This window comes from Mus musculus, chromosome 12, assembly GCF_000001635.26.
Source record: "Mus musculus strain C57BL/6J chromosome 12, GRCm38.p6 C57BL/6J".
Classification (NCBI taxonomy): domain Eukaryota; kingdom Metazoa; phylum Chordata; class Mammalia; order Rodentia; family Muridae; genus Mus; species Mus musculus.
Window position 1 is genome coordinate 118,091,337 of NC_000078.6, and position 25,554 is coordinate 118,116,890.

The 25,554-nt window shown below is 41.4% G+C and overlaps 1 protein-coding gene across 5 annotated transcripts in view; it reads right to left on the minus strand.

The window, feature by feature from the left end:
• Dnah11 (dynein, axonemal, heavy chain 11) overlaps positions 1–25,554 on the minus strand; it is a 321,062-nt gene that overhangs the window by 213,355 nt on the left and 82,153 nt on the right. Inside the window, exons 21-28 of one of the 5 annotated variants that reach the window (NM_010060.3) lie at positions 22,467–22,625; positions 21,453–21,536; positions 19,583–19,741; positions 18,515–18,637; positions 17,580–17,702; positions 15,065–15,289; positions 14,567–14,658; positions 13,399–13,525 (exon numbers count right to left, since the gene is read on the minus strand). In NM_010060.3, the coding sequence (NP_034190.3) occupies positions 13,399–13,525; positions 14,567–14,658; positions 15,065–15,289; positions 17,580–17,702; positions 18,515–18,637; positions 19,583–19,741; positions 21,453–21,536; positions 22,467–22,625 (1,092 nt within the window). Of the gene's footprint in view, positions 1–3,312; positions 3,438–13,398; positions 13,526–14,566; positions 14,659–15,064; positions 15,290–17,579; positions 17,703–18,514; positions 18,638–19,582; positions 19,831–21,452; positions 21,537–22,466; positions 22,626–25,554 lie in introns of those variants that run through there. The other 4 variants (XM_017314946.2, XM_017314947.2, XM_017314949.1 and 1 more) reach the window with 4 other exon arrangements.

Here is a 25,554-nt window from a genome sequence, read left to right on the forward strand (position 1 = left end):
CTTGGGTGTTGTGCCAACTAATGCATGCATACTGTACCAGCTTGCCACAGTAGTGTGTGTTCATAAAATATTGTCATGTAACCTGAAAGTTCATCAACCATCTTAATAAGCAACATGGAAACTTATGACCGTGCAAAGACCTTTAACAAGTTTTGGTAAAGATGGGTCAAGGACACCACAAGAACCTACAGAATCAACTAACCTGGGTCCATAGGAGCTCACAGAGACTAAACCACCAACCAGGGATCATGCATGGGACTGGCCTAGCCCCTCTGCACATAGGTAACAGCTGTTTAACTTGTTCTTCATGTGGGACTCCTAACAGCAAGAGCAGGGACTGTCTCTGACTCTGTTGCCTGCCTTTGGAATCTTTTCCTCCTACTGGGCTGTCTCACCTAGGAGAGGATGCAGCTAGTTTTACTGTAACTTGATATACCAAGATATCCATGATACCCATAGGATACATGAAGACAAAAGAAGAAGTGGATGAGGTATTGGGGGGTGGGGTGCAGGGAGTAGAGGAGGGAGGGGAAACTGCAGTTGGGATATAAGGTTAATTAATAGAAAAAATGGCAAAACATTAAAATCTTACCATGGGTTGTAAATGTGTAAGGAACTAGAGAAAGCAGACAAGTTATTTGGTACAGTGTAGTTCAAAATAGTACAATGTATTGAAGCAAGTAGGATGTAGAAGATTTTAGGGACATTGAATAGTGCTGGTCTCTTCTGGCTTGTGCAACAGAAGTAGCATCTCCTCTGTGTCTTGGCAAAGAACTCCTTTTGAGTTTAGGTCAAGTACTGACATGTTGTTCTTGGAGCTCTCAGTGGTATCAGCCTTTTTATGCTTCTTAGGTAGGGCATCTGGCTTGTTTTGTGTTGTTTCTTGGTTTCCTTTGTTTTGTTTGGTATTTCATTTTATCGCTTTGCCAGTGTCACTTACTCTGAACTAGGTCACATCTTTTGTTCCAACCATGGCTATCCTTCATATCAGAAAGCTTGTTCTTCATGTTCTGCCTGAATGTGCAGTCATCCTCTGGTTGCCTGTCTTTTCCTAACTCTAAGTGTGTTTGACTTGACACCCACTTCTAGCATTATCCCCAGATGGCACACTTTCTACAAGTCTCTATGTATTCACCTTCCCACCAATCCTCTGTCTCCATCAAATATTGTTGTACATTTCATGTGGAATATCCTAGGGATGCTGAGGTCACACAACAATATCCTAGAGACACTAAGCTCATGTAACAATATCTTGGCAGCAGATAAAACAGTGACTTATTGCTGACAGCATTTAGAAGATATGATCTAACTGTTGCTGATAATGTTCTACAGCTGTGATTTCTGTGGGCCAACAAGCCAGCAGTTAAGGCCTTACTCTATTGTTCCCCATCAGTACAGTGCAGCATCTCTAACATGAATCATGTTGTCAGGGAACTGGGTTCTGTTACTGAATCTTGGTAACTGAAATCTGTACTGTTGGAACCATAAACAGATAGAATCTTTTATAGGACTTACATTTATTTTGTAATTTACAACGCAAACTAATAATATAGCCTATGACTTCCATCTGCTGTCCACCAAGAAAATGAAGGGGAGAAAGATGAAATTGGTCGTTCCTAATTCTCTTCTCAAATCTCACCATTGGTTTTTATTTCTGTCATCTAATTTTACATGTCTTCAGTGTTTGTGAAGATGCTGCTACTCGCTGAGACAAAGCACACAGAGCTGCAGCACGGCAGGCCTGGTGAGCTCCTAGGAGGCCACTGGCACGTTAATTCTCATTCCTAAGGACAATGCCCACCACCATGTAAGAACTTAAATGCGGGCAGTTCTGCCTTTCAAAGCTATTCATCTGGAATAGCTATCAGACTGGATGTGAGTCCATCCTATTATTATCACGTGCATAAATATTTAAGCCAATCTATCAAAATAGTAGATAATTATTCTTGTTTTAGAATAGAATTTATTATTGGTGGTGATGCATCATCATTGGAAGTCTAAATCTATTTTAGAGGATTTGATCCTAGCACATTCACATAGTAAAACTTTAAATCGCCATCATACACCATGCTGCATAGTAATATGACCATTTTATTAAATATATAGGACAAATACATAAAGCAGTACATTCACCCAGAAAGAGCACCCAGGAGTACATTCTAAGAACAATGCATTTTAGGCTGATTTCTGTCTTTTTTTTGCCATGTATATATTATATAATTTTAAATAAGGTAATCCAATATAAATTCTACACTTTTTCAAGTAAAAGTACAAAAGCTGAAACTCATATAGACGATAACGGGGTAACCCATATATACAACTGGGTGAACTTTTATACAGAAGACACAAACATCAACACCATTGCCAAATAGAAGAACAGAATAGGAGGCTTGTGAGTGTTCAGCTCTAATGTGACATATATGTATATATACATAGATATACAAAAAATACATATATATTATATAATTATATACATATACAAAATGTATACATATATACATATACAATATATGCAATATATAGACACACACACACACACATGTTTATAACCTCATCACTCAAGGCTCAAGGGTCTATGCAAAAGGGAGCTAGAAGTGTTGGATGACTTCAAGGAAACAGTGTTTTCCAGACACAGCAGGGCAGATGTACATATGAACTCAAATGGACTATAACAGCTTGGACATGACTTACACAGCTAAAGCCAGACAGACAAACCCCCAGCAAGGACAAGGGGAGGAACCATTGGCATTTGATTGCTGATGGGGAAGGAAGAGTCAGTTTTCTTTAACGGTGTGACAACTTGTATATCAACCATCCTTCAGGGTAGGCCTTACACACAAGGATGGTATTACCAACACAAACTGGACCCAATGAGGATAAAGAAGGGGGAGAGAGAAAAGGAAGAGGAATTGGAAGTAGGCTGGTTAGGAAACTGGAAGGAAGTGGGGGAGGGGTGAACATGATCAAAGCAGATAGCATGGAATTCTCAAAGAATTAATAAAAGTATTTTTAAAAACGAAAAGAAAGATCATGACCCAAACATTTCTCATGGCCCATCTGAGTTTTCTTCCTCTCAAAATATACATTTTCAAAAGGACCAACAATAAACCTCTGTAGAAGCAAACTCACACAATGAGCTCCACCCTCTCCTATGACTTCAGGTCTCCTGCGACTTAAGATTGTGAGTTTTTAAATGTTAGCTTCTTGGTGCATTTGGTCTTTGTATGTCATGATGTGAGTTTGTGAACCCTAAGTCACATGAAAGATTTGGGGTATACCTATGCAAATTAAAAAGAATCAGTGGATACTCACTCTCCAGCATGAGTGTTGATGGAGTTTACCTTAGTCATCCTGTATTCACAAGTCAGAACGATGCCATAGCTGGCAGCAAGGTATCTTCAGGAAGGAAAAAATGGGGAAGAGACAAGGAAGAAAGAAGACAGAAAAGGAAGGAAAAGAAAAGGTAGGCAGGCTAGCTTAATGAGTTAGAACTTCATATTTTAATTTCACATGCAACCTTTTATCCGAAAGCAATAAAAAAAAAAAAAAAAAAGAAAAGAAAGATCTTGATGGACATGCCTGCTTACAACTATCCACGAATCAATGACATATGGATTAGCTTTGGGAGTATTATTAATTACTCCGAAGATTTAGTGGGTTAGCATCCTGGCAGTTCTGCAGCTTACAGTGACTGTGTGTTAGACTCCTCAGCCGGTTCAGCCAGTCCTAATTCTGGCATACTTGTGGTCTGCTCGTATCCACAGCTTCTCTAATGTGGTGATGGTGGTCCAGGTGATGGCTTGGTCCTGCATTCAGTGGCCAGGAAATTAGTACTGACTCACTGTGTAGGGTTGCCACAGGTTTCAAAGAGCAGCAACATTCTAAGGCTTAATGCAAAAGAGCTCAAGAACCTTTTGCCTTGACTCACCGGCTAGACAAGTACAGGGCAGTGCAAAGGGAGAAACAAGCTGGACCAAAGAAGAGATGAGGCAGGGGGAGGGGATAAATTGGTGGCCTGTTTTTACCATAGCAAGTTTAAAGTCTTCTTGATTTTTATACAATAAACTCATCACTCAATAATCCACAGATACACTACCATTTTCCTACTTGATGCCAAGAAACTAAGGACTTAAGTATAATGAAATGACAGGAGTCAACAGAGACACGATCTGATCTCATGTCTATACAGTTTCAAAGTCTCTCCTCTTTCTGATGGATGGCTACTATGCTGTCTTATCTGTTCCCATGCAGTTAGCATTTCAGGCTTCAGACTTTATAATTCCATCTGGCATCATCTTCCTTTTGCTTAAAGCAGTTCCTTTAACATGTCTCATAACACTGGTTTGCTGGTGTGAAACTGTCCAGCTTTTGTACATCTGAAGAAAACATCCTCACTTTCCCTAAATCCTTAAAATATTCTTTCTGTGGTAGACAACTTCAGCTTGACAGACTTAGGGTACATTGAAGCCAGGACTGCTCTGTTGTCTGATCACTTGCATTCTTTCCAATGTGAGGTCAGCTGTCATCCACTCATTTGCTCTTTTGTGTGTTCTGGGGCTTTGTGGATTTTAGTTAGTTATGTATTTGGGGCTATTTCTTCTTGGTTGTAAACTGAGCAGCTTTTGTTGTTTTCTTTATACTCATTCATTCTCATTCTCTCTCTCTCTCTCTCTCTCTCTCCCTCCCTCCCTCCCCTCCCCTCCTTCCCTCCCTCTCTCCCTTCCTCCCTCCTTCTTACTCTCCCCTCCCACTCCCCTCCCCCTTTCATTCTCCCCCTCCCTTCCCCCTATCTCTCTGCCCCTTCATTCTCTTCTTTCTCTCCCTCTTCTCTGGATTTCTGAAGCAGAATGTCACTCTATAGCCAACATGCACCTGGAACTCACTTTATGTCCAGGCTAGTCTTGAGTTTATGGTATTCCTTCTGCTTCAACTGCCGTGTATTGGGATTACAACTAAGTTTCTAAGTCTCATAAATTCACACTTTTCACTGATCTGGAAAGTTTTGGCTGTACTTTTGCAAATACTTCTCTTCCTCTTTCTCTTCCTCCCCTGTACTTTAGAAAGGTAAAGCACATATGAAACTTTCTTAGAATTTCCTCATGGCCAAGCAAGATCTTCACTGTACTCTATCAATAAATCCTAAGGGTGTCTGGCCTTACTCATGGAAACAAGCACTGTTCCCAGCCTGTGAGAACATTGGTGCTTTTGCCTCTAATCCTCTCAGATGGGTCATTCCCTCACACACATTCACTAATCAAACACTCCCTAACTCACTCACAGGGGCCGCTTAAGCTTTTAGAAATCACCTTATCTTGCAAGCCTCTGGGTGTCCTGTTGTGAAGACTGAAGCCCAAGGCAGCCATCATGGTACTCACTTGCCTGCTCTTTGCTCCTTGTAAATCACAGTTTTTACTGTCTACCATCCAGGATTAGTAAAGCTATCTTTTGCCAACGTTGTTAGTTCTAGGTAGGAGACTAAATCTAACTCCTATTATGTCATCATGGCCAGACTATGTGTGGCCCACTGTGGGTTTTGTTGTTTTTCTTGGATTATTTAATTGCTTATGTCTGCCAGCTACTAGGAAACATGAACATACATGAACTATCTGAGTGAATGTTCTGCTCATCTGTATATTTGAGAACCACCAGCCTTGCCTTCTTCACAGGTATACAGACACACATACACACACACACACACACACACACACACACACACACACACACACACATATATATATATATACACACACACATGTATATACATGTATATGTACATATGTGTATGTGTGTATATATGTGTGTATGAATATATATATGCATATATATGTATATATATCCATCCTATACATATAAATTTTCTCTATGTATCTTTTAACACATTGCAACATCATTTCCCACTTTGAGTTTTTCATTATCAATCTCAATAGTATTTTGATTTTTTTAAAGGTTATCTCAGTCAAATCTCAAGATATCCATTAATATTATATGTCCATTTTAAGATATTTTTGCAAATCCAAGACCATAAATATATCCCCCCCCATGTTTAACATTATTTCCTTGCCTTACCCTTCCTGTGGCAATCTATAGCCAAATAGAACTGAACTTTTGATAACATATGTAATATCTCCCAACCCCCTACTGCTCTGAACTCTAGCCAATTTATATCCAATTGACCTTAAAGCCATTTCTTGCTGTTTTAACACTCTGGATAATGTCCTTCCTGGTGGGCCTGCATTTGGTGTTTTTGATGTTTGTTTGTTTTTTTTTTTCTTTCAAGTTCTAGGAGACTAAGGAGAATGCTAACCAGCTTGACACATCTATGAATCACTTCACATCTCAAGAGAAAGAGCTACGCCCAACACCAGGCAAAGCCCTGTGTGTCTCCCTTCCCCTCCTATCTTTGTCCCTGAAACCTGATTCTCTTCAATGTCCTTTAGACAATGCTCTTCACTTCATTTAAACAGATTCGGTTCAGTATTTTATCTAGCTTTTCCTTCTCCTAGAAGGAAAGTATGTTTCTGAAAGTACTGCCTATTGAACTTAGCTAAAACCGAGTAGCCTTAATAAGCAATGGCAAACCAAGGATAGGACTAATACTCCTTGCTGGCAAAACCTTATAACATTAAAGAGGCATTTGCTTTAATCACATTATAACTCTTATTCTATACAAATTGGCTATGGAAGGAATTCCAGTGATGGAGTTGCCTTCATAGAGTTCTAAGCAGTGGCAACATAGTTTACAGAAGGAAAAAGACACATTGTTATATAACCCATGTTAAGTATTTTTTAACTATATTGATAGGATCATAAAAGAACATTTCCATTGGCTATGGAATATATTTGTTTGAAAACTAGACCACTTTTTAAAACACATACTTAAAAGTTTAACTTTCTATATGTCAGACTGTCTTGAAATAAAGGCATCCATTTACAATAGGATACAGCCTCAAGGTATCCTACTGTACAAACACACTGCACATGGATGCTGGTCTCTGTACAAACACACTGTACATGGATGTGGGTCTCTGTACACTGAACATGGATGAGGGTCTCTATATAAACACATTGTATATGCCTGTGGTCCAGTCTGTGCCTGCCTAAGATCTGGCAATGCCTTTCATCCTCTAATATTCAGCCTGTCTTCCAGCATCACCTTCCTGCGTGCCAATATTGACAGTGCATAAGAACCATCTGTTGCATGCCATCTGTCTCCTTGCTTCCGTGTAGAAGACTTCTTTAAAGATAAGTTGGCCCATTTCCTCTCATGTAGCCTAGTGTTCCTGCCCTTAAAGGGCATTCCGTAAGCATGTGTACTGTTTTTGTTGTCACTTCAGAGGATACCTGGTGAACCCACTTCCACCACTGCAGCTCTCTGGCACCCCTATTAAGGTAGTGTTTCTACAAGTGAAGTTTGCTTTAACATATTTAATGTGGTACATCCAACACATAGTTTTAACATGTTGATGAGCATCAAACTTAATGAAATTGTTTGCATAATTTTACTTATAAGTCTTGGAAACAAGGTGTGTGTTTCATATTTATAGAATAATTTGTTCAGAAATGTTCATCAAAAATATTTCATCTGTCTTTAGAGTTCCTAAGATATACAAGGCAGACTCACCTGAGCTGTTGTGAACCCAATAAGGTTTCCCAATAGCTGGACAACAAAATTAACTCAAATTGGTTAAAATTAAAAAGCCGAGTATTTGTTGCTACACCTCGGATACTTAATAGCCACATGTGGCCACACAACACAAACACACCAATCATATTATATTATATTATATATATTATATTATATATTAATATATTGTAACACTAGAAGCTTCTTCTTCAGTTTAGCTCCATGATGGAGAAGTCTCCCATGAGCTAATCACCACATACCAGCTAAACTCCCCGCAGTGAATACAGGGAAAGAAAACTCTCCTAGGAATACCTTACCTGCCACTTCATTAGAGCCCAGTGGTTTAAACTATCCAGAGTTGTCAATTACTAAGTTACAGCTACACCTTAGAAGGATGCAAAGGTTTCCTAATATCATTTAAATTTACTACACTTGTTTAGTACACACACACACACACACAGAGGTAGATATTTTTTAATAAATTATATTTAATAATAAGTTTTAATGAAGAATCTGTCACACATCACTACTGCATGGGGCCATGAATGCTACAAGTATGTGTAAAATTTTATTTCTGCAGCAATAAACCAGGAAGTTCAGTCCATTGACCTGCAGATAATCTACGCACTGAGGAGGTTGGGCTGGATTTCAAAGGGAGAGAAATCTGCAAATCCTGAGCTAAACCTAGTTTAGTGACTGCCAATACTGGTTGCAGACATCCTGGATACACCAAACTGAATCTCTGGTATCTCCACCCCAGTGCCTTAAATCAGGAACCTCAGTTCCCAGAATGGGAGCGGCTTCCACATCAGACCTCCCTGATTGAAAAGTTCAGGCTGAACAAATTCCACAATTAACTTCAGCCACTCTCTTGGACCAACATTCTTAAATTAAGTGTGGGGAGGTGGGGTGAGTGGAGAATTCAAGCCATTCACAAAATGTCAAGATGAGTTATCTGCACGCAGGGGTGCCTTTTATGGGCCAATTGCATTGTTACTTCACAAGCTGCCATCTTGTGTTATCTTGGTCACACTACCAGGAGCACATTTAAGAATGTCAGCGCCAAAGGCAGAGAGGGACACGCTCTCTCTGTCAGGTGGTCAGAAACGGATTTTGATATTACAAATGGGGTAAGAGAAGACTGTTAAGCTATACTGTCCAAATATACGATATAAAGAGTTTTATAGCTACTGATCAATAATTCAGAATGCATGGCAATCTTTCAGACAATGAAATGAACTATGGTATGGCCATGGAGACACAAATTAGACTAAGGCCCTTACTTATCCCCTATAAAACAGGTCCCCCAGGAGTTGCTGTTTGTGCCACCAAGGCTGGTGAATACTTTCTGATAACACTATGTTTTTTAATAGTGTGATAACATGTTAAATGAACTGGAATGACTCAAAGTTGAAGTAACATAACAAGAAGATTTCCACATGCCTTCTACCCAAGGCCAGGGATAATTGTGGAAGAAGAGGTTGTAAGGCTGTAAGAGAAAGAAGTAGTGGACATCTTCATGAACCATTATTTGCTGGACATGATAGGGCCATTGCAATCACAAAGTCACAACAAGTATGACTGCATAAGATCAAGGCAGTTGAACTCCCAGTGTGGACATGCAAAGGGCTTGTGAATCTCCCCACAGCTGAGAAGCTACTAGTAACTGATAGCTGCTAGGAAGGGAGAGCAAGTTCCCTTCAGGGATGTACTCCTGAAAGATTAACCTGCAACAGGAGGTGGTTCTACATCCAGGTACATGCAGACAGCACTAACTGGACTAATAGAGTCATAGGAGAGGCAGAGTAGGTGGAGAATAAAAGTATAGGGGAAGGGAGGAATTGGAGGAGAGAAATGGGGAAAAGATTTGACCAAAGCACTATATTATATGGTGCAAAACAATGTGTGTGTGTGGGGGGGGGGCATATGTATAATATATGTATCAGTAAAAATGCATTGCATAAAGTTTAAACTATTTCTAAATGATTTCAATGAAATTACATCCCATGTAATTTGAAATATTGTGACTTCTTTGGAAAACTGCAGACTCAACCAGAAATCAAACCACTTCAAAGCTGATAGGTTAGGACAACTACAAACCACACCATCCCTACAGCCATGTGACCTGACCTCTCATCAGTATGGAATAAAGACCTTGTCACTGGCTTTTGTCAACAGGGCTTTGGGACATTGCTATGCTCTCCACATCACTGTGCTGTGCTCCGGCCCTCGGCTTCATAGTAAGTTAACATCCTTAACACTTTATATTTTTCAGCAGTTCACTAAAGACAGTACTAGTTCTAGTGCTGAAAAAAATGTGTCTAGAATTTTTTTAGGAGTATGATCATAATCCTATGAATAAAATGAAGGTAGGTTACAGCAGTGAGGCAGACTAACACTAGCTAGAAAAGATGCTTCATCAGATGTATGGAGGCACGTGACAACAACAGAGGGACTTAAACAGGTACACAACACCAGCAAATGAAACAAGTTGGTATCGAGGATGTGTGTAATGAGTCACTGTGTGGTTTGGGTGAGCCTTTAAGCATTATTTTAATTATTAGAAAGAAAGCTCAGGAGACATCCTAGTCAGTACAGTACTCGCCTTGCAAGCGTATAAGACCCCAGTCTCATCTCCAGAACAAAGGCAAAACAGCTGGGTGGGGCACATGTTCTTAAACCCAGCACTTTGTGGTTGGGTGGCCAGTTAGCCTGTCTTACACCCATGCACATACATATGCATGTTCATTAAAAGAACACATTGAGTGATCCTCCCCTCGTGTACACTCTAGGACTTTATTTGAGGGCAAACAGGCATGGGGTATGTGTGCACAGTGAGGGGAGTAGACATGGGTTAAAGGGGCTAAGACCCTTCAGTGTTCAGTCCTATACATCTTTTTTTTAATTATTAAATATTTTCTTTATATACATTTCAAATGCTATCCCAGAAGTTCCCTATACCCTCCCTCCACCCTGCTCCCCTACCCACCCACTCCCTATTCTTGGCCCTGGCATTCCCCTGTACTGGGGCATATAAAGTTTGCAATACCAAGGGGCCTCTATCCCCAGTGTGGCCGACTAGGCCATCTTCTGCTACATATGCAGCTAGAGACACGAGCTCTGGGGGTACTGGTTAGACTATCTAGAGACTACCCCACCCTGGGATCCATCCCATAATCAGCCACCAAACCCAGACACTATTGCATATGCCAGCAAGATTTTGCTGAAAGGACCCTGATATAGCTGTCTCCTGTGAGGCTTTGCCAGTGCCTGGCAAATACAGAAGTGGATGCTCACAGTCATCTATAGGATGGAACATAGGGTCCCCAATGTAGGAGCTAGAGAAAGTACCCAAGAGCTGAAGGGGTTTGCAACCCTATGGGTAGAACAACAATATGAACTAACCAGTACCCCCAGAGCTCGTGTCTCTAGCTGCATATGTAGCAGTCCTACACATCTTAACACCATCTCCTCATCCAACACCATGAGCTCTTCCATGAACATGTCTCAAGGATGGGGGCTGGGCTTCCTCTCAGGGGTAGATAAATAGCCCAGAGAGGGAGACCAAGGCATTCCTTCAGTGCTTGTGGGGAAAGTGAAACAATGTATTCCAGATTTCTACTCTAAGGATAAGCAAGGGGAGCTGGGACCCAAAGGGAACCTGCAGGAGTCAGTCTCTAGCATGTCCCTTGCTTAGACATCTGCTAAAGAAAAAAATGGAGGAAGAAGAAGAAGCCAGATGGTTGGTTACACTGGCAAAGGCAAGAACAATGGGAGGTGAGCTGGAAAGATGGCTCAGCAGTTACCAACACCTGCTGCTTTTAAAAAGGACCCCAGTTCAGTTCACTGCACCCACATTAGGTGGCTCACAACTACCTGTGACTCCAGCTCTAGGGGATCAGCTGGCCTATGATTTCCATATGCACCTGCACACAGTGGTGCACATAAATATACAGAGGCACATATACATACATAAAAACTTTTTAAAAGCTTCCTTCCTTCCTTCCTTCCTTCCTTCCTTCCTTCCTTCCTTCCTTCCTTCCTTCCTTTCTTTCTTTCTTTCTATTTTTTAGGCTATGAAAGTTGGGGTAGAACTAAAATATCTATGCCACTTGGTTCCCCGTGAGGACATGTTCCACAATGTTCAGCATATGGATCCTCAGTACTGAGTATGAGAGTAAACAGTAGCTACTGCTGAGAGTCAGCAATAGTTGAGACACTGAATAACATGTGCCTAGCATGTATGAGGCCCTGGTTCAGTCCTCTGCATCACAAATCATCCCCCTAAATTCTTCATCACAAGTAGCCAGAGAAGGGAACAGACAATCACTGGTTCACCTAAGCATTGCCTGAAAGCCTGCCCTTTGCACTGAGATGAGCTAGGGCGGCCAACTTGATCTTGACAGATTGTTTTCAGCATACTCATTAATTTTTAATGAGAGAAATAGACCGAGGACTTATGATGCCTGCCCAAAGTGTTACAAAAAGGTCTGTTGGTACTATGAAGGTATTCAACAAGAAACACTTGGGGTTAAAATTTACAGGAAATATTAGTATCTTGTGCTTACTGCTTCATGGAATTAACACTATGGGCACATGTGTCTACTGAGTTTGAGGGGCTGTGCTTAAAAGAAAGACAACATTGTCTTGTTATAGACTTAAGTGTATTTATTTTCCATGCAGGAATTTGAACTTGTATTATAAGCATCTGAACTTGAAATGTCTTTGGGACTCGAGAAGTTAATGAAACAGCTCTCCTCTTAAAACCCCACCCACTAGTCGTGAGGACATCTGTGAGGATTATTGAAGTGTAAGTGTGATGATGATGATGATGTTCTAAATTAGATTATTTTTTAAAAAAAAAGTCTAATTGCGTGCTGCATAAATATGCAAAGCACGGATGTAACCCAACCAGAGGGATTTTCTTCATAGAGCAAACCTGGAGCAAGCATGAAGGCCAAATGGTATTCATGGGATCCCAGAAAATGTTGTTTGTGTTGACTAACAACTCTAATATTTGTAGAAATATCTCACTTGTATGGAGCCACAAGAATAGCTATTCAGTTCAATCCTCAAAGTTAAATTATAACCAAGGAAAAATAACCACAACAACTACTGTATCCAGCCAGCAGCAAGACACACATTGTATCAGTAAATTGCATTGTAAACAGATAAAGGTTTCTCAAAGAATTCGTGAAAGTATCTAGAGAAAGATACTTTCTTTTCTGAGGTATATAAACTTCACAGTGATAAAGCAGGAACTTCAGTCTAGAGATTAACACATTGCCCTAGGAGTTGCCACCAGCACTTTTATAAGCTTAGGAGATCAGTGGAAACCATGAGTCTGATGACCAGTGATATCTTTTAGATGTTCCCAGGAGGACCTTTTCAGAACTGGTACATTTTGTCTCTGCTCTGAGATCTCAGATGGCATGAGATAATATAAGCGCTCCTTGGCTCTCACTTTTGATGCATGAATCTGGAAATGGGTGGTACATCAGGTTTGCATGGACAAGGGAGTCCATAAGGTGAGAGGACAGACCAGTTCCCTGTCCCAGGATGCTATCTTTTGCTTAGTGCCAGGGCAGTTGCTCCTGCTACTCCCCCCCCCCCCCCAGCTCAGCCTCTTGTTTCCCTCTGTTGCTACATTAAGAAATTTAAATGCAGATTTTCTAGTTCCTGGCACATGTGATGTGACAGATGGCATCTGATAATGATGGAGAAACTGGGACACTTAGCTAATCAGCAGAGCAAAAGACTTCCAAAACCATTACCTGCTTCGGCTGTGCTCCCTTGGAGAGAATGTCCAGCAAGTCTGCAGAGGAGATGAAGTAGAAGCGAGGGAATGTGACCCGCTTGGTTTCCAGGTATTCAGCCAGGGCTTTTTCACAAAGAGAGAGCCTGCATGAACACAAATCTTCTTAAGCATGTCCTGTGCTTCTGACACCGACACCTACTGCTACTCAGTTCAACCAGAAAGCTCACTGTTTCGCAGCTACCCCCTTCACCTTCAACATCCTGCTTACAAACAGAACACGACCAGTCAGGGGAAAGGGGGACATGTATATGCACCATTATATACCTGACTTGGGTTTATGATATTCATTGCTTCTCCTGACTGCATCTGACAATACTCAACTGAAGCACAAATTGCAGTAGTAAGCTACAGCTGGGCAAAGCCCTTTCCCCAATGGATATCTGTAAAACACAAGTGACTTTGACCTTTTCTGGAGTTCAGGGGAGTCGTGAGATGCTGACACATGATTATCTAAAGTCCGAGCCATTGACTAAATACTAACAACTGCATCCTATCAGGAAGCATCCTGTCTGAATGGTTGCTTTGCTTGTTTTAAAGCAAAAGCCCAAATATTCTTGCGGAGGCTGTTGTGGATCTAATGTTAATGTGACTTTACAAATGGCCCTTAGGAAAAGGATTTTGAAAGCACTGAGATGTTCTCTAAGAGTAGTATACAATTGAGAGAAAGTGTAAAGCAGGCAGGTTGCTCATGTCTATCATGCAGCACTTGGAAAGCTGGGGCAGGAGGATCCCTATGAGTTCAGTGATATTCTGGAATCAAAACTACTAAAAAATAACAAAGGAGGGGAACAATGAGATGATCAGTGAGATGAGGGGAAATGAATAGGAATATACTTTTTTATATATAATATATGCATAGACACACACACACACACACACACACACACACACACACACACTGACTAACAGACCATGAGCAAGTGAGAGCTGTCCTGGCTTTTGGCACACAGTAGATATTCAATCAACATATACAGAACAATATAATGAAAGAATTGATCAGTTATCAGGAACCTGATATACACAGGCAACTAGACAACACAGAGTAACTTCTATTACATGTGGTTAAACATCATTAGAATGTGAAAGAAACATGTGTCAACTGACCCCCTCCGCTCCTTTCTTACCTGTGCTGAAAATCTTTAAGTTTCTCATAGAGGTGGGGTCTGCATGTTGCTTCTAAGACATTCTTTACTTTGGCTGTCTCGAACATTAACTCCTATATAAAAGTATAACATAGGCATTAGAAATTCATCCTTTCTGCTTCCATAGATGGGATTAAAATTTCAGAGTGCAACAGGTGAGTGAATGGTGTTCGGGAGACTCCAGGGATGTCTGGTATCATGTGTAAAAAACAGTGTTTGTCAGTGTAACTTCGCTGAACAGTCATACCTGTTTGCCTTCGTAGCATCTATCATGCCACAGTGACAACCTTGAGCAGTTGATAGAGAGATGGCAAGATTTGTAAAAGCATAAAATTTCAGTTTTTTTATTCCTATGCACTGAAATGCACAAATTGCATTTTATAAATCTAACACGGTATAGATTTTTAATTGTTGTGTTTTATATGGATTTGAATGTCATGAAACCTTTACTAGAACAGGACAGGCGTGTCGCTGACAGACCTTAAATTCGGCATCTACTTTATCAAATCTTCTGGCATCTTCCACAAGCTGGACCCGAATATCTTCTGAACAAACGAAGATGCTTTCCAGGTGAGACCAGGTTCGCTGGACTTGCATCCAAGTAAAGATAACTGCATCGGCTACATTTAGCTTGTTTTGCCAGCTTAGGACTTGTTCAATGAAGTATTCCACGTACTTGCTCTGAAGAAGACTCTGCAACTGAACCTAAAAGTCAATCAGGCACTTGTCATTGGATGCCTATGGGACTCAGGGTCATGAGGAAGGCTGCCCTGCTTGCTTCTGTGTTCTTGCACCTTGCATGGAACCCAGACAGGCTCTATCAAACTTTTAAAAACTGAGCCAAAGAATGTATAGATTGCTGACGTATCCAACCAAAGAAATGAGATGTGTTTAATATGTCTTCTACAAGGAGATCATGCCCTTCTGTGTAGGGAAAAAAAAAATCTATATTGGGGCTTGGAAGATAGCTCAGTCCTTAAAGTACTTGTTTTGAGATCATAAGGACCTGAGGTTGCATCTCCATGAGCTCCCACATAAAGAAAGCTAAGTGTGGTGGCACACGCTTGTAATATCCCAGCATGGAAATAGGCAGAGACATGCAGATCCCAAGGGCTCAGTGGCCAGCCCAGCCTAGCCAGCTAGTTCCAAGTCTCAGTGAGAAACTCTATTTCAAGAAGAAGAAGAAGGAGGAGGGGGAAGGAAGAGGGAGGGAGGAGGGAGGGAGGAGGGAGGGAGGAGGGAGAAGGGAGGAGGGAGAAGGGAGGAGGGAGAAGGGAGGAGGGAGAAGGGAGAAGGGAGAAGGGGAAGAGGAAGAAGAAGAAGAAGAAGAAGAAGAAGAAGAAGAAGAAGAAGAAGAAGAAGAAGAAGAAGAAGAGGAAGAGGAGGAGGAGGAGGAGGAGGAGGAGGAGGAGGAGGAGGAGGAGGAGGAGGAGGAAGAGGAGAAGAAATAACTACCACCAAATGTGTATTAAGGGCAGGATTAAAGTATTCTTTTCTTACTCAGCCCCTAGGCCCTGCCTGTTCACCATTTTGTAGGTGTGTATGTATAAGAGAGAGAGAGAGAGAGAGAAAGACAGACAGACAGACTCTGATTGCCCTCAGGTGTGTATGCATGTAGATCTCAAAAAGTAAAACTTCCTATAGTTTCCTCTTCCCTCTCAGTCAACTGCTATCCTCTACAGCCATCTTGTCACCAAGACTTGTAGGCAATAGTATAACAGTCACTTCTCAACATGCTCACATTGAAATCTTAGGACTTTACTGCATAGTGACCTCTGGTTCTACTTCACTCTAAGGGTTTAATATATGAAATTCCTCTTTGAAACAAAATCCCACCCCCTGGTTTCTTTGCAATATCCTATTCCCTTATTTCCCTGTTCAAGTCTCTTACCCTTCCCCATCTATTCTGTTGTTAACCGAATGCAGCCTCTGTCAAGGTGCAGGGCCATGTCTCCTTTCTCTCTCTATCCAGCTCACTGAATACTGACAATAGCCTCCCAACCCTCATGCTACACTGAGCATTTATGCTGGGCTCTGGCTGGTTTTTGCCTTTATACAAATGATGCTTTCACCAAATCAGCCCAGAATCTTGGTGCTCCCAGGCTCTAGGTTTATGGCTCATCACAGTGACAGTCATCCTTTTCAGATGTTCTCATCTACATTTCTTCTCAGAAAGGTCTCAAGAGATGCCCTTCTTTGTAGCTTTGTAATCTAAGTCATGTATGCTGTGTTCACATCTGTGTCTCCAGGCTTACTGTTCTTCACTCCCATGGGGGGTAAATGCTATAGTCCAAGGAATCCAAAACAGTTGGCCCTTGAGAGGCGGCTGCTTTCTGATGTCCCAGACAACACTAACATCTTTGGTTCCACTACATAGTTGTCCTTTCCTGCTGGTCATTTTTTGGCCAGTCTATCCTTTAAGGCCAGACTAAGCATCATCACCTCCCAAGAAACCCAACACTCTCACACTCCAATTAGAAGGTCTTTGCATCTCATTGGCCTTTGAGGAGTCCATCTCTCCATAGCCCAGTGTCTATCCCCTCTTAGACTTCTTGGAGTCAGTCTGTCTATTCTTAATCCCCCGAGTCTGACTGTCCTGCCTCTCCTTAGTCTTCTAGGAGTCAGCCTGTCTTTCCTTAGTCTTCTGAGAGTCAGTCTATCTATTCTTAAGTCTGCTAGGAGTCTGACTGTCTCTCCTTAGTCTTTGGGAATTTGTCTGTCTCTCCTTAGTCTTCTGGGAGTCTGTCTGTCTCTTAGCATCCTAGGAGTCTGTTTGTCTCTCCTTAGCATTCTAGAAGACTCCTTTGTGTCATCTGCTTTCTGAACTACAAGTCCCCTGAGAGCAGGTGTTCATACTTTTGAATGCCAAACAATCCCACACCTGGAGCCTGGTATGAGTAAGTGCTCAGTAAATAAATGAATGGGACTTTGTATGTGATTTTGAAAAAATCAGTGTCTAAAATTAATTAAAATCTATTTTAAAAATCCATTTTACCTGGTTGTGCTCTAGAGTCTCAAAAAGCTGTTCATCAGACTTCAGCAGTGGGGTGCCTGTTCTATGGTGAGCCTCATAAGAAAATTCCAGGGCTTCCCAGGTGTGGCTGACATCAGTGATAACCTAGTAATTAGAAGGACCCATTAATTAAAGTGCATCCACATCAAATTTAGGGCCAATATCTCAGCCATGACTTAGAATTCCAAAAAGTTTAGTATTAATGTTAATAGTTATAAATAAATTATAATTATAAATTATGAGTAAGTATTTATAAATGATTAAAATTCACATCAATAATATTCCAAATGTGACTGGCCTCACTTTCTTTCTCTAGATGATTCATGGTGACAAAACTGGGCTGTACATGACGTCACTGCAAAGGCCAGCACATCACATTAATACTGTTCTATTGGATCTGAGTTTTACATCCTACTCCCTGAAGGGATACAAGTATGAGAAGGTTTAGAAAGCCACACCAAGGGCAGGTATGAATATCTGAATATGAATATATGAACATATATTAGTCCGCACGAGGTAGGAGAGGATAGGGTCTGAAGGTGAATCTCAGGCTCCTAAACAAACCTAGGTAAGTTAATTACCTTCCTATGCCTCAGTGTCCCCTTCCATACACCAGAAATAATAACTACTTACTATTATGAAAGGCCAACTGTGTTAACTCAGCACTTAAGAGTGGTGCTTGCTGCAAAGGAAGAGATATACAGTTGGCCCCTATCCCCCTTACCAGGACTGACCCTCCTGTTGCTGTGTGTCCTATGCCTTTGAGTAATCCTGTATCCTGCCCAGGGTACCCAGTGGCAGAGGGAAAACTTGAATATATGCTTCCACACTCCCAGGTCAATGAACTCATCCAAATGGCTTCTCTGCAGAAACACAAGCCCAGCACCATGGCAGAGACCAGTGCCTGAGTATGGTACCTTCTCTGTGCCTAGCTCCTTCACGGCCTGATCCACAATGTCTCTCACGTCATCTTCTACTCGGTGCAGCTGCACTGCCAGCAAGTCTGACAGCGTTGTGCTGTCATTTATTGAGAATCTGACCTGATTAGGAAGAAAGAGAGGCAGGCTTTATTTAATGATGGTTCCTGAAAGATGTGGTAATATAGTCATTCCCTCTCAGCACATGGCTCCTGAGCCTTCATCTGCAGTCACATCTGCAGAATCTCAGGGCCAAGTCTCTGTCATGTTCAAACACAGAGCTGTCTTCTGCTTCGTACCCTTCCGTTTTCAACCCGTTTCCTATTGCTTTTGCTTATAAAGCAGACTCCCACTCTTCATTTATTATAATTTGCTTGAAACTCCAGGGATCAGGTGGCAGCCCATTTGTCTTTTCTTCCTGAAGTGCCTGGCCACAGAACATAATTTCCAATCACTCGTGATACGACCTAGTTTCACCACTAATTTAATCCTAGTGGCTTGGCAAAAATTACCCTTACTCGTGCCGTTATTCAGGTTCATCGTCTGAAAGAACTCAACATTCATCTCTATCTTCTTCCCCACATCCCTTCACCCAGGATTTGGTTAAAAAGTATTTTGTTCTTCCTACACCCTGAAGTTATCTCATGTCCTTTACAAATGATAAGGGGTCCAGCTAGGTGGCTGTAGAAAAAAACATCTCAATTGCAGTCCTGTGAAGGACAGCACTCTGCTTTTGGGAGGCCGTTGTCCTCTCTGAAAACAGGCAGAATCCATCCCACGATAAAAGTGAAAATAAACCCAAACTATAGAAGCGACTATCTTGAGGTCGCACAGCCAGTAGGATATAAAGGGGGTGAAGGAGTGAGCTTTTTGGGTGCCAGTCATTCTTTGGTCCTCCGGATGAGCAGCAGGCTCCTTGGGTGCCTGTCATTCACTGGTCCTCAAGGAACCTGACCTCGTGCATATGATCAGAGGCTTCCTGACATGTTCTACTGTACCGCAAATGAGGCACGCTAGGAGTGATACCTTAAGTAGTTACTACCCCGTGAAGGTGACCCCAGTACGCACCCCAATGGCCTTCATCAGCTGCTGCCAATGCCTGTCTCTGAGGGCAGGGTTCTGCAGCTCTGCAATGGCTCTTAGGGAGGTTGTCATATCCTTCACAGTGCCTTCCAGGCCTGAATAAGCATCCCAGACGCGGACAGCCTTGTCCAGTGACCAAATTTCCTAAAGAAATATAAGGGAAAGGCCCAGATTCCTATACATAACAATATTACACACATAATTTATTTACTTTGGGAGAATACATAGACCTTTCTCCATCCATGGATTAGGAAAGACAGTGAAGCTAGATAAAAGGCCAGCCTAGGCATATACAATAAACATTTTTTTTAAAAAACTACTACTGTCTTTAAACAATAACAAAAATACAAGAAAGAGAGAACATTGGATCCTCTAGATCAATGGTTCTCAACCTGTAGGTTACAACCTCTTTGGGGCTGAATGACTCTTTCAGGAGGATCATCTAAGACCACTGGAAATGACAGATATCTACATTATAATTCATGACAGTAGCAAAATTACAGCTATGCAGTAGCAATGAAAATAATTTTATGGTTGGAGGTCAACACAACATGAGGAACTATATTAAAAGGTCATAGTGTTAAGAAGGCTGAGAACCGTTGTTCTAAACTATGAACTGACTTGGAGAAATGCAAAGGGATTCACTCATTCCAACTTAGGAATCTACTACGAACAAGAAACCTAGGTTCCAGAGTTTCTTAAACAGGAGAGCTAACTGGATATCCCATGGAAAATCAAATTCAGAAAGGTACAGGCGTGCACAAAACCTTGCTTCCTCTAGTAACACTAGTAAAATTAGATTAATGATACTGCCCTGGAATATCTAGTTCATCTGGATGGACCCTTGAAATGCTGGTTATTTGTATCTCTTTTCATAGAACGTAACTATTGTATGTTCTAAAGATGTAAAGATGTTTTGAATAGAGTCTCCACTCAGTTTTCATCCTGGTCCAAGGAACAATAGTAAAAACTCATAAAACTGGGTAAATATTGTGCTGATTACTTTAAAAATAAAGGGCAGAGGTGGAAGTGGTGTTGTCACCAGGATCAGGGGTTTGAGTCTGGGACAATAAGAGTCTGGGACAAGCTGAGCACAGAACTCAACCTGGGGCAAGGACATTGCGAAGAAGAAAGCAAAGAGCCCGCCTGCTCTTTCCTCTCCACCCCTTCCTTCCTTCCTTCCTTTATGTTGCCCAGACTTCACTCAGGAGCCTCTGAAGCTGGTGAGTCTGCCAGCCCATTCCTGCCAGGAGGGCCTGACATTTTTAACTCCCCTTTGCTGTTGTGGTCTTTGACCTTCTCTAAGAATTTCTGTTCTCTTCAGGGTACATGAGCTATGAGGACTAGTCGAGGCAGTAAGTTCACGTAAGCAAAGCTCTGTGTGTGCATAACCCTTTGCGGATGCTGGAATAATCACCAACGACAAAGGTGGTCATAGTCCACACAAGTCCAGATGCGAACCCAAGAGCCAAGCCAACAGGTGCCTTTTCAGGTACAAAATACCATGGTTGCTAAAGAAAGAAACAGAGGCTCAGCTCCTAAACCACAATGGTAGGCCTGATGCCCACAGTCTCCCTCTCCACTCTGGACAGCAAGCTGGTGGTCAGGATTGCCTCTCACACACCCACTAGCCTTAAAAGCTTGCACTAATATGCTTGTATCAACCCATCCACAGAGGGGCAGGCTTGAGGAAATGTACAACTGGCTGAGAGTGGGGGAAAAAATACTATCTTGTCTTATTCTCTTTGAAGTAAATAAGGAAATAGAGCCCAATGCACCAGATACTAAGCTGGGGAAGACGGAAGGAGAGTGCTGAGAACGATAAATAACTCTACCCGGCAGTTATGCAACTTGCCTTGGCAAACCTTCTGAGCTCCAAGTCCATCTGTTCCACGTTAATCTGTCTCCACTGGGTTTCGGTCCAATTATCAATGCTTCTCTGAAAATGCACAAGGAGATAAAAGTGTCAACATTTAGTGAAAATGGGCCTACACGGCAAAATACACAAACTGGCAGCGTGCAGGAACTCTTTCGGCCAGCAGAAAGACTTTTTTTAAAAAAAAAAATATTAACTATACTTGTCAAAACTTCCTCATCACTAAAACAAAAGAATTGTCAAAACTTGTCAGGCTTAAGGCTAAAATACCATGATATATTAATTTCTAGTAGCAGTAATAAATTCCACATAGTCACCATCATTTTATCCTGCATAGTTTGAATAAATTGATAAGCATATTACTAAATAATAGGCTTCTGAATTCTACATGCAATATAAAAATAGGCTGCTGCCAAAATTCTTTATTATTACAAAAATCTCATTAGCCAGTTTGGGTTATATTTTATATATTTATTTATGTTGCACACCTTGTTAATACATTTCTACATGGCTTTCAACTGACTTAAGGAATTTCTGCAGGATGTATATTTTTCAAGCCTTTTATATATAACCTTTTAGTATTAATCACAAGTAAATTAAATATTTTCAGCATGTCAGTTTATACACAGATCTAGAAAACGCAAATGGGACATCTGTGAGAGTTTGTAGACATAGCCAACAGTATAGTTAACACGGATTTATATGTTAATTTTAAATTCATATTCTATATAATACCACCAAGGATCTGAGGTAGCCAGCTCATTAAATAAGGTTTTACTCTGAACTAAATAAAGATAGAAACAGCTGATAGTTGAGCAGAATCATTCATTTACATCTATGGACTTTAATTCTGAGGTCTGGATAGAGGTCTGGAGTGAAATCTAATCTGTGCATATGTTAAGACATTATGAAACCCAAATAGAGAGAATAAAATTGCATGTTTACTCAAAACTCTTACTAAGGAGGACCAGCCTGCCCAGAAATCCATCTTACCCTAACATAAATAATGACATCCCAGAGCCCTTTGAGCAGGCGGATTTCTTGTCGGCACTGCTTCATTTGTTTGTACTCCGGAAGAGCCACCTCAAAAAGACGTGCAGAGTTTTGCATCTGCTCCATCTCTTCCTCTAGAGCCTCGAGCTCCTGATTTGCCTGAGGAGAAAGCACACCTGCACAATGAAGTCAGCATCCCCTGGTTCTCCTACTGCAAAATTCAAATTGTGAGGCTCAAAAGAAAATTTAAATAAAAACTCTGCAGTGTAATTATTGGTAAACTGTAGTGTAGAAGGCTTTTGACTTCTTAGTTTCATTAAGCAGCTGGGCTTTGCTCAAGGACAAGGGAAGTTCCATGTCAGGAATTGTGTGTGTGTGTGTGTGTGTGTGTGTGTGTGTGTGTGTGTGTGTGTGTGTGTAATTTATCTATTTTACAAACCAGTATCAGCCCTTCTTCTCCTCCCAGTATACCCTCATGCAAGTCCTCCCCCCATTCTAACTTCCTCTTCTCTTTGATTTCTTAGTTTAACAAAACAAAACCACCACCAGAAGAAAGAAAGAAAAAGAGAAAGAAAGGAAAAAGAAAAAGGGAAAGATAAGAGAAAAAATCCTCCACTTGTGAGTAGTGCATCATGCTTATGATCCCAGCTTGCAGGAGGCTGAAGCAGGTGGATCACTGAAAGTTCAAAGCCAGCCTGGACCACAGAGTAAGACACTGGGAAGGAAGGAAGGAAGGAAGGAAGGAAGGAAGGAAGGAAGGAAGGAAGGAAGGAAGGAAGGAAGGAAGGAAACCTCTCCAACTTTAAAATGACCCTGCCAATGATCAATAGTACAGGACACACTCAAGAATGCACATGCCCAAGAACATACAGAGTAAATTCATTCACACATACCTGTGTTTGAATTGTACCTAATAATCGCCTTTGCCAAGGTTCACCTACTATCCTGTCACATAGAAAAACTAATATTTTGCATCTAGTAGAAACTAGTTTGTTTCCCCCATACCTACCCACCCCACTCCCCGTTTTTGGCCCTCTAGTGATTGCCAAATCTAGGGATCCATCCCATAATCAGCTTCCAAACGCTGACACCATTGCATATACTAGCAAGATTTAATGAAAGGACCCAGATATAGCTGTCTCTTGTGAGACTATGCCAGGGCCTAGCAAACACAGAAGTGGATGCTCACAGTCAGCTATTGGATGGATCACAGGGCCCCCAATGGAGGAGCTAGAGAAAGTATCCAAGGAGCTAAAGGGAACTGCAACCCTATAGGTGGAACAACAATATGAACTAACCAGTACCCCGGAGCTCTTGTCTCTAGCTGCATATGTATCAAAAGATGGCCTAGTCGGCCATCACTGGAAAGAGAGTCCCATTGGACTTGCAAACTTTATATGCCCCAGTACAGGGGAACGCCAGGACTTAGTATTTCTAGAAACAATCTTTATGGGAAAGGTATGCATTTTATGCCCAAGCTTTCAAGTTCTGTGTTAATATGCTCTGTGGCCACAGGTTCTGGTTCTTTCTTTACTTGGTCCCAGACCATTGGCGGTACAGTTGTCACTCTGATCACTCCTCCTGAGGTCTGGTGGCATGTGGCTCTGTCCTAAAGTGACATTTCACTTTGCTGTCCCCTTTTCTGGAGGCAAAGGCTCTGTGTGCACTGTGTTCATCCCAATGCTACACTATCCAGCATGCTTTAATTTTATTACTACTCAGGATTTGGAAGGTGTTGCCAGAGACCTCTGGTTTCTGTTGTTGCTGAGATCTTCTTGCCTTCTCAACACTACTAACTAATTGTGTCTGGTTTTATCTGGTCACCTTTGGTATTCTTTGGTTCACTTTGATAAAGTTAGACAGACTTTCACTTATCCAGATTAGGATTCACTCAGCTTCTTGAAGCCATGGATTCATGCTCAATCTAGTTCTTGAGAAGCCTTGATCTATCTATCATTTTGTTTATTGTTTTCTAGGACATAGGAGTTAGGTACATTAGAACTTCTTCCCCTATATTTCTTCTCCATTCCCTAATTTCCTTACATCTATTTGCTATATCCTGAGTCATTTCTTCCAATGTAACATGCATTTTACCTTTTTTTTCCTTTCCAAATGTAACTAACTCATTCTCCTATCTATTGAGTTGTATGTTTTTGGCAACTGTAATTTCCATTTCTGTAAGTAACTGGTACTTTTCCAGATTCAACTGAACATTTTTGATAAACTCCAAACAGAATGCTGCTCATTTCTTTTTCAGTGTGCTCATTTTTTTTCTAGTATCTGAAGATCTTTACATGGTTCTGCATCTGGGGCTTCTGCTGACCCCCAGGTATGAGGGTTATTCATTGTTTACTGCTCACTGGTGTCCTAGCATCTGACTAGCTTTGTTTGTTGCTCCCATGAGGATACTAGATCAAGATTGGAAGCATGTTTTCCAGAGATTTGAATTGTCTTCTACTGGGTTCTAAAAAGAGCTAATATGGCCACTTCTGTTTCCTGGCCTTGGAAATTCCTTAATCCCTGGGCAGAATAAAGAGAACCTCGGGTGCTTCTGACCATAGGTTCATATTATAGATTCACAGAGGACCCCTTTACTTTTTCTTCATCTTTCTCTGAAGCTTAGCAAAGGTGAACAGGAACCTCAGAGGCTCCCCATACAGGTTGTAGACTTTGAATGCACTTGCTCAGACATATCTCATTGAGCCTGTGATAATCTGTTCTGATATAAGCATCTGCTTGTGGCAAAAGTGTCCATCCCAAAACTGTAGGCTTCTAGTATGTTCCGGTGTGTTCATGAGTCCCTACAGCAGCATAGCTTTGGCATCTGCCTCTACTTTCAACCTCCTTTCAAATATTCTATCCTGCTGGTAAGTGATTTCTCTCACTTCTGCACCAAATGTATAACTGTACATCTGTGATGCACCCAACATCGTTTAGACAAAGAGGACTCTTCACAGTCTGCATGTTCTCCAAAGTCAACAGCCTTTTATCTTGAATAATCACCCTATTTTATGCATGTGGAGAGCCGTGCCGTGAGCAATCGCCATTATAAGATGGCACTGGCTTCCACTGCGCCTAACTAGTAAAC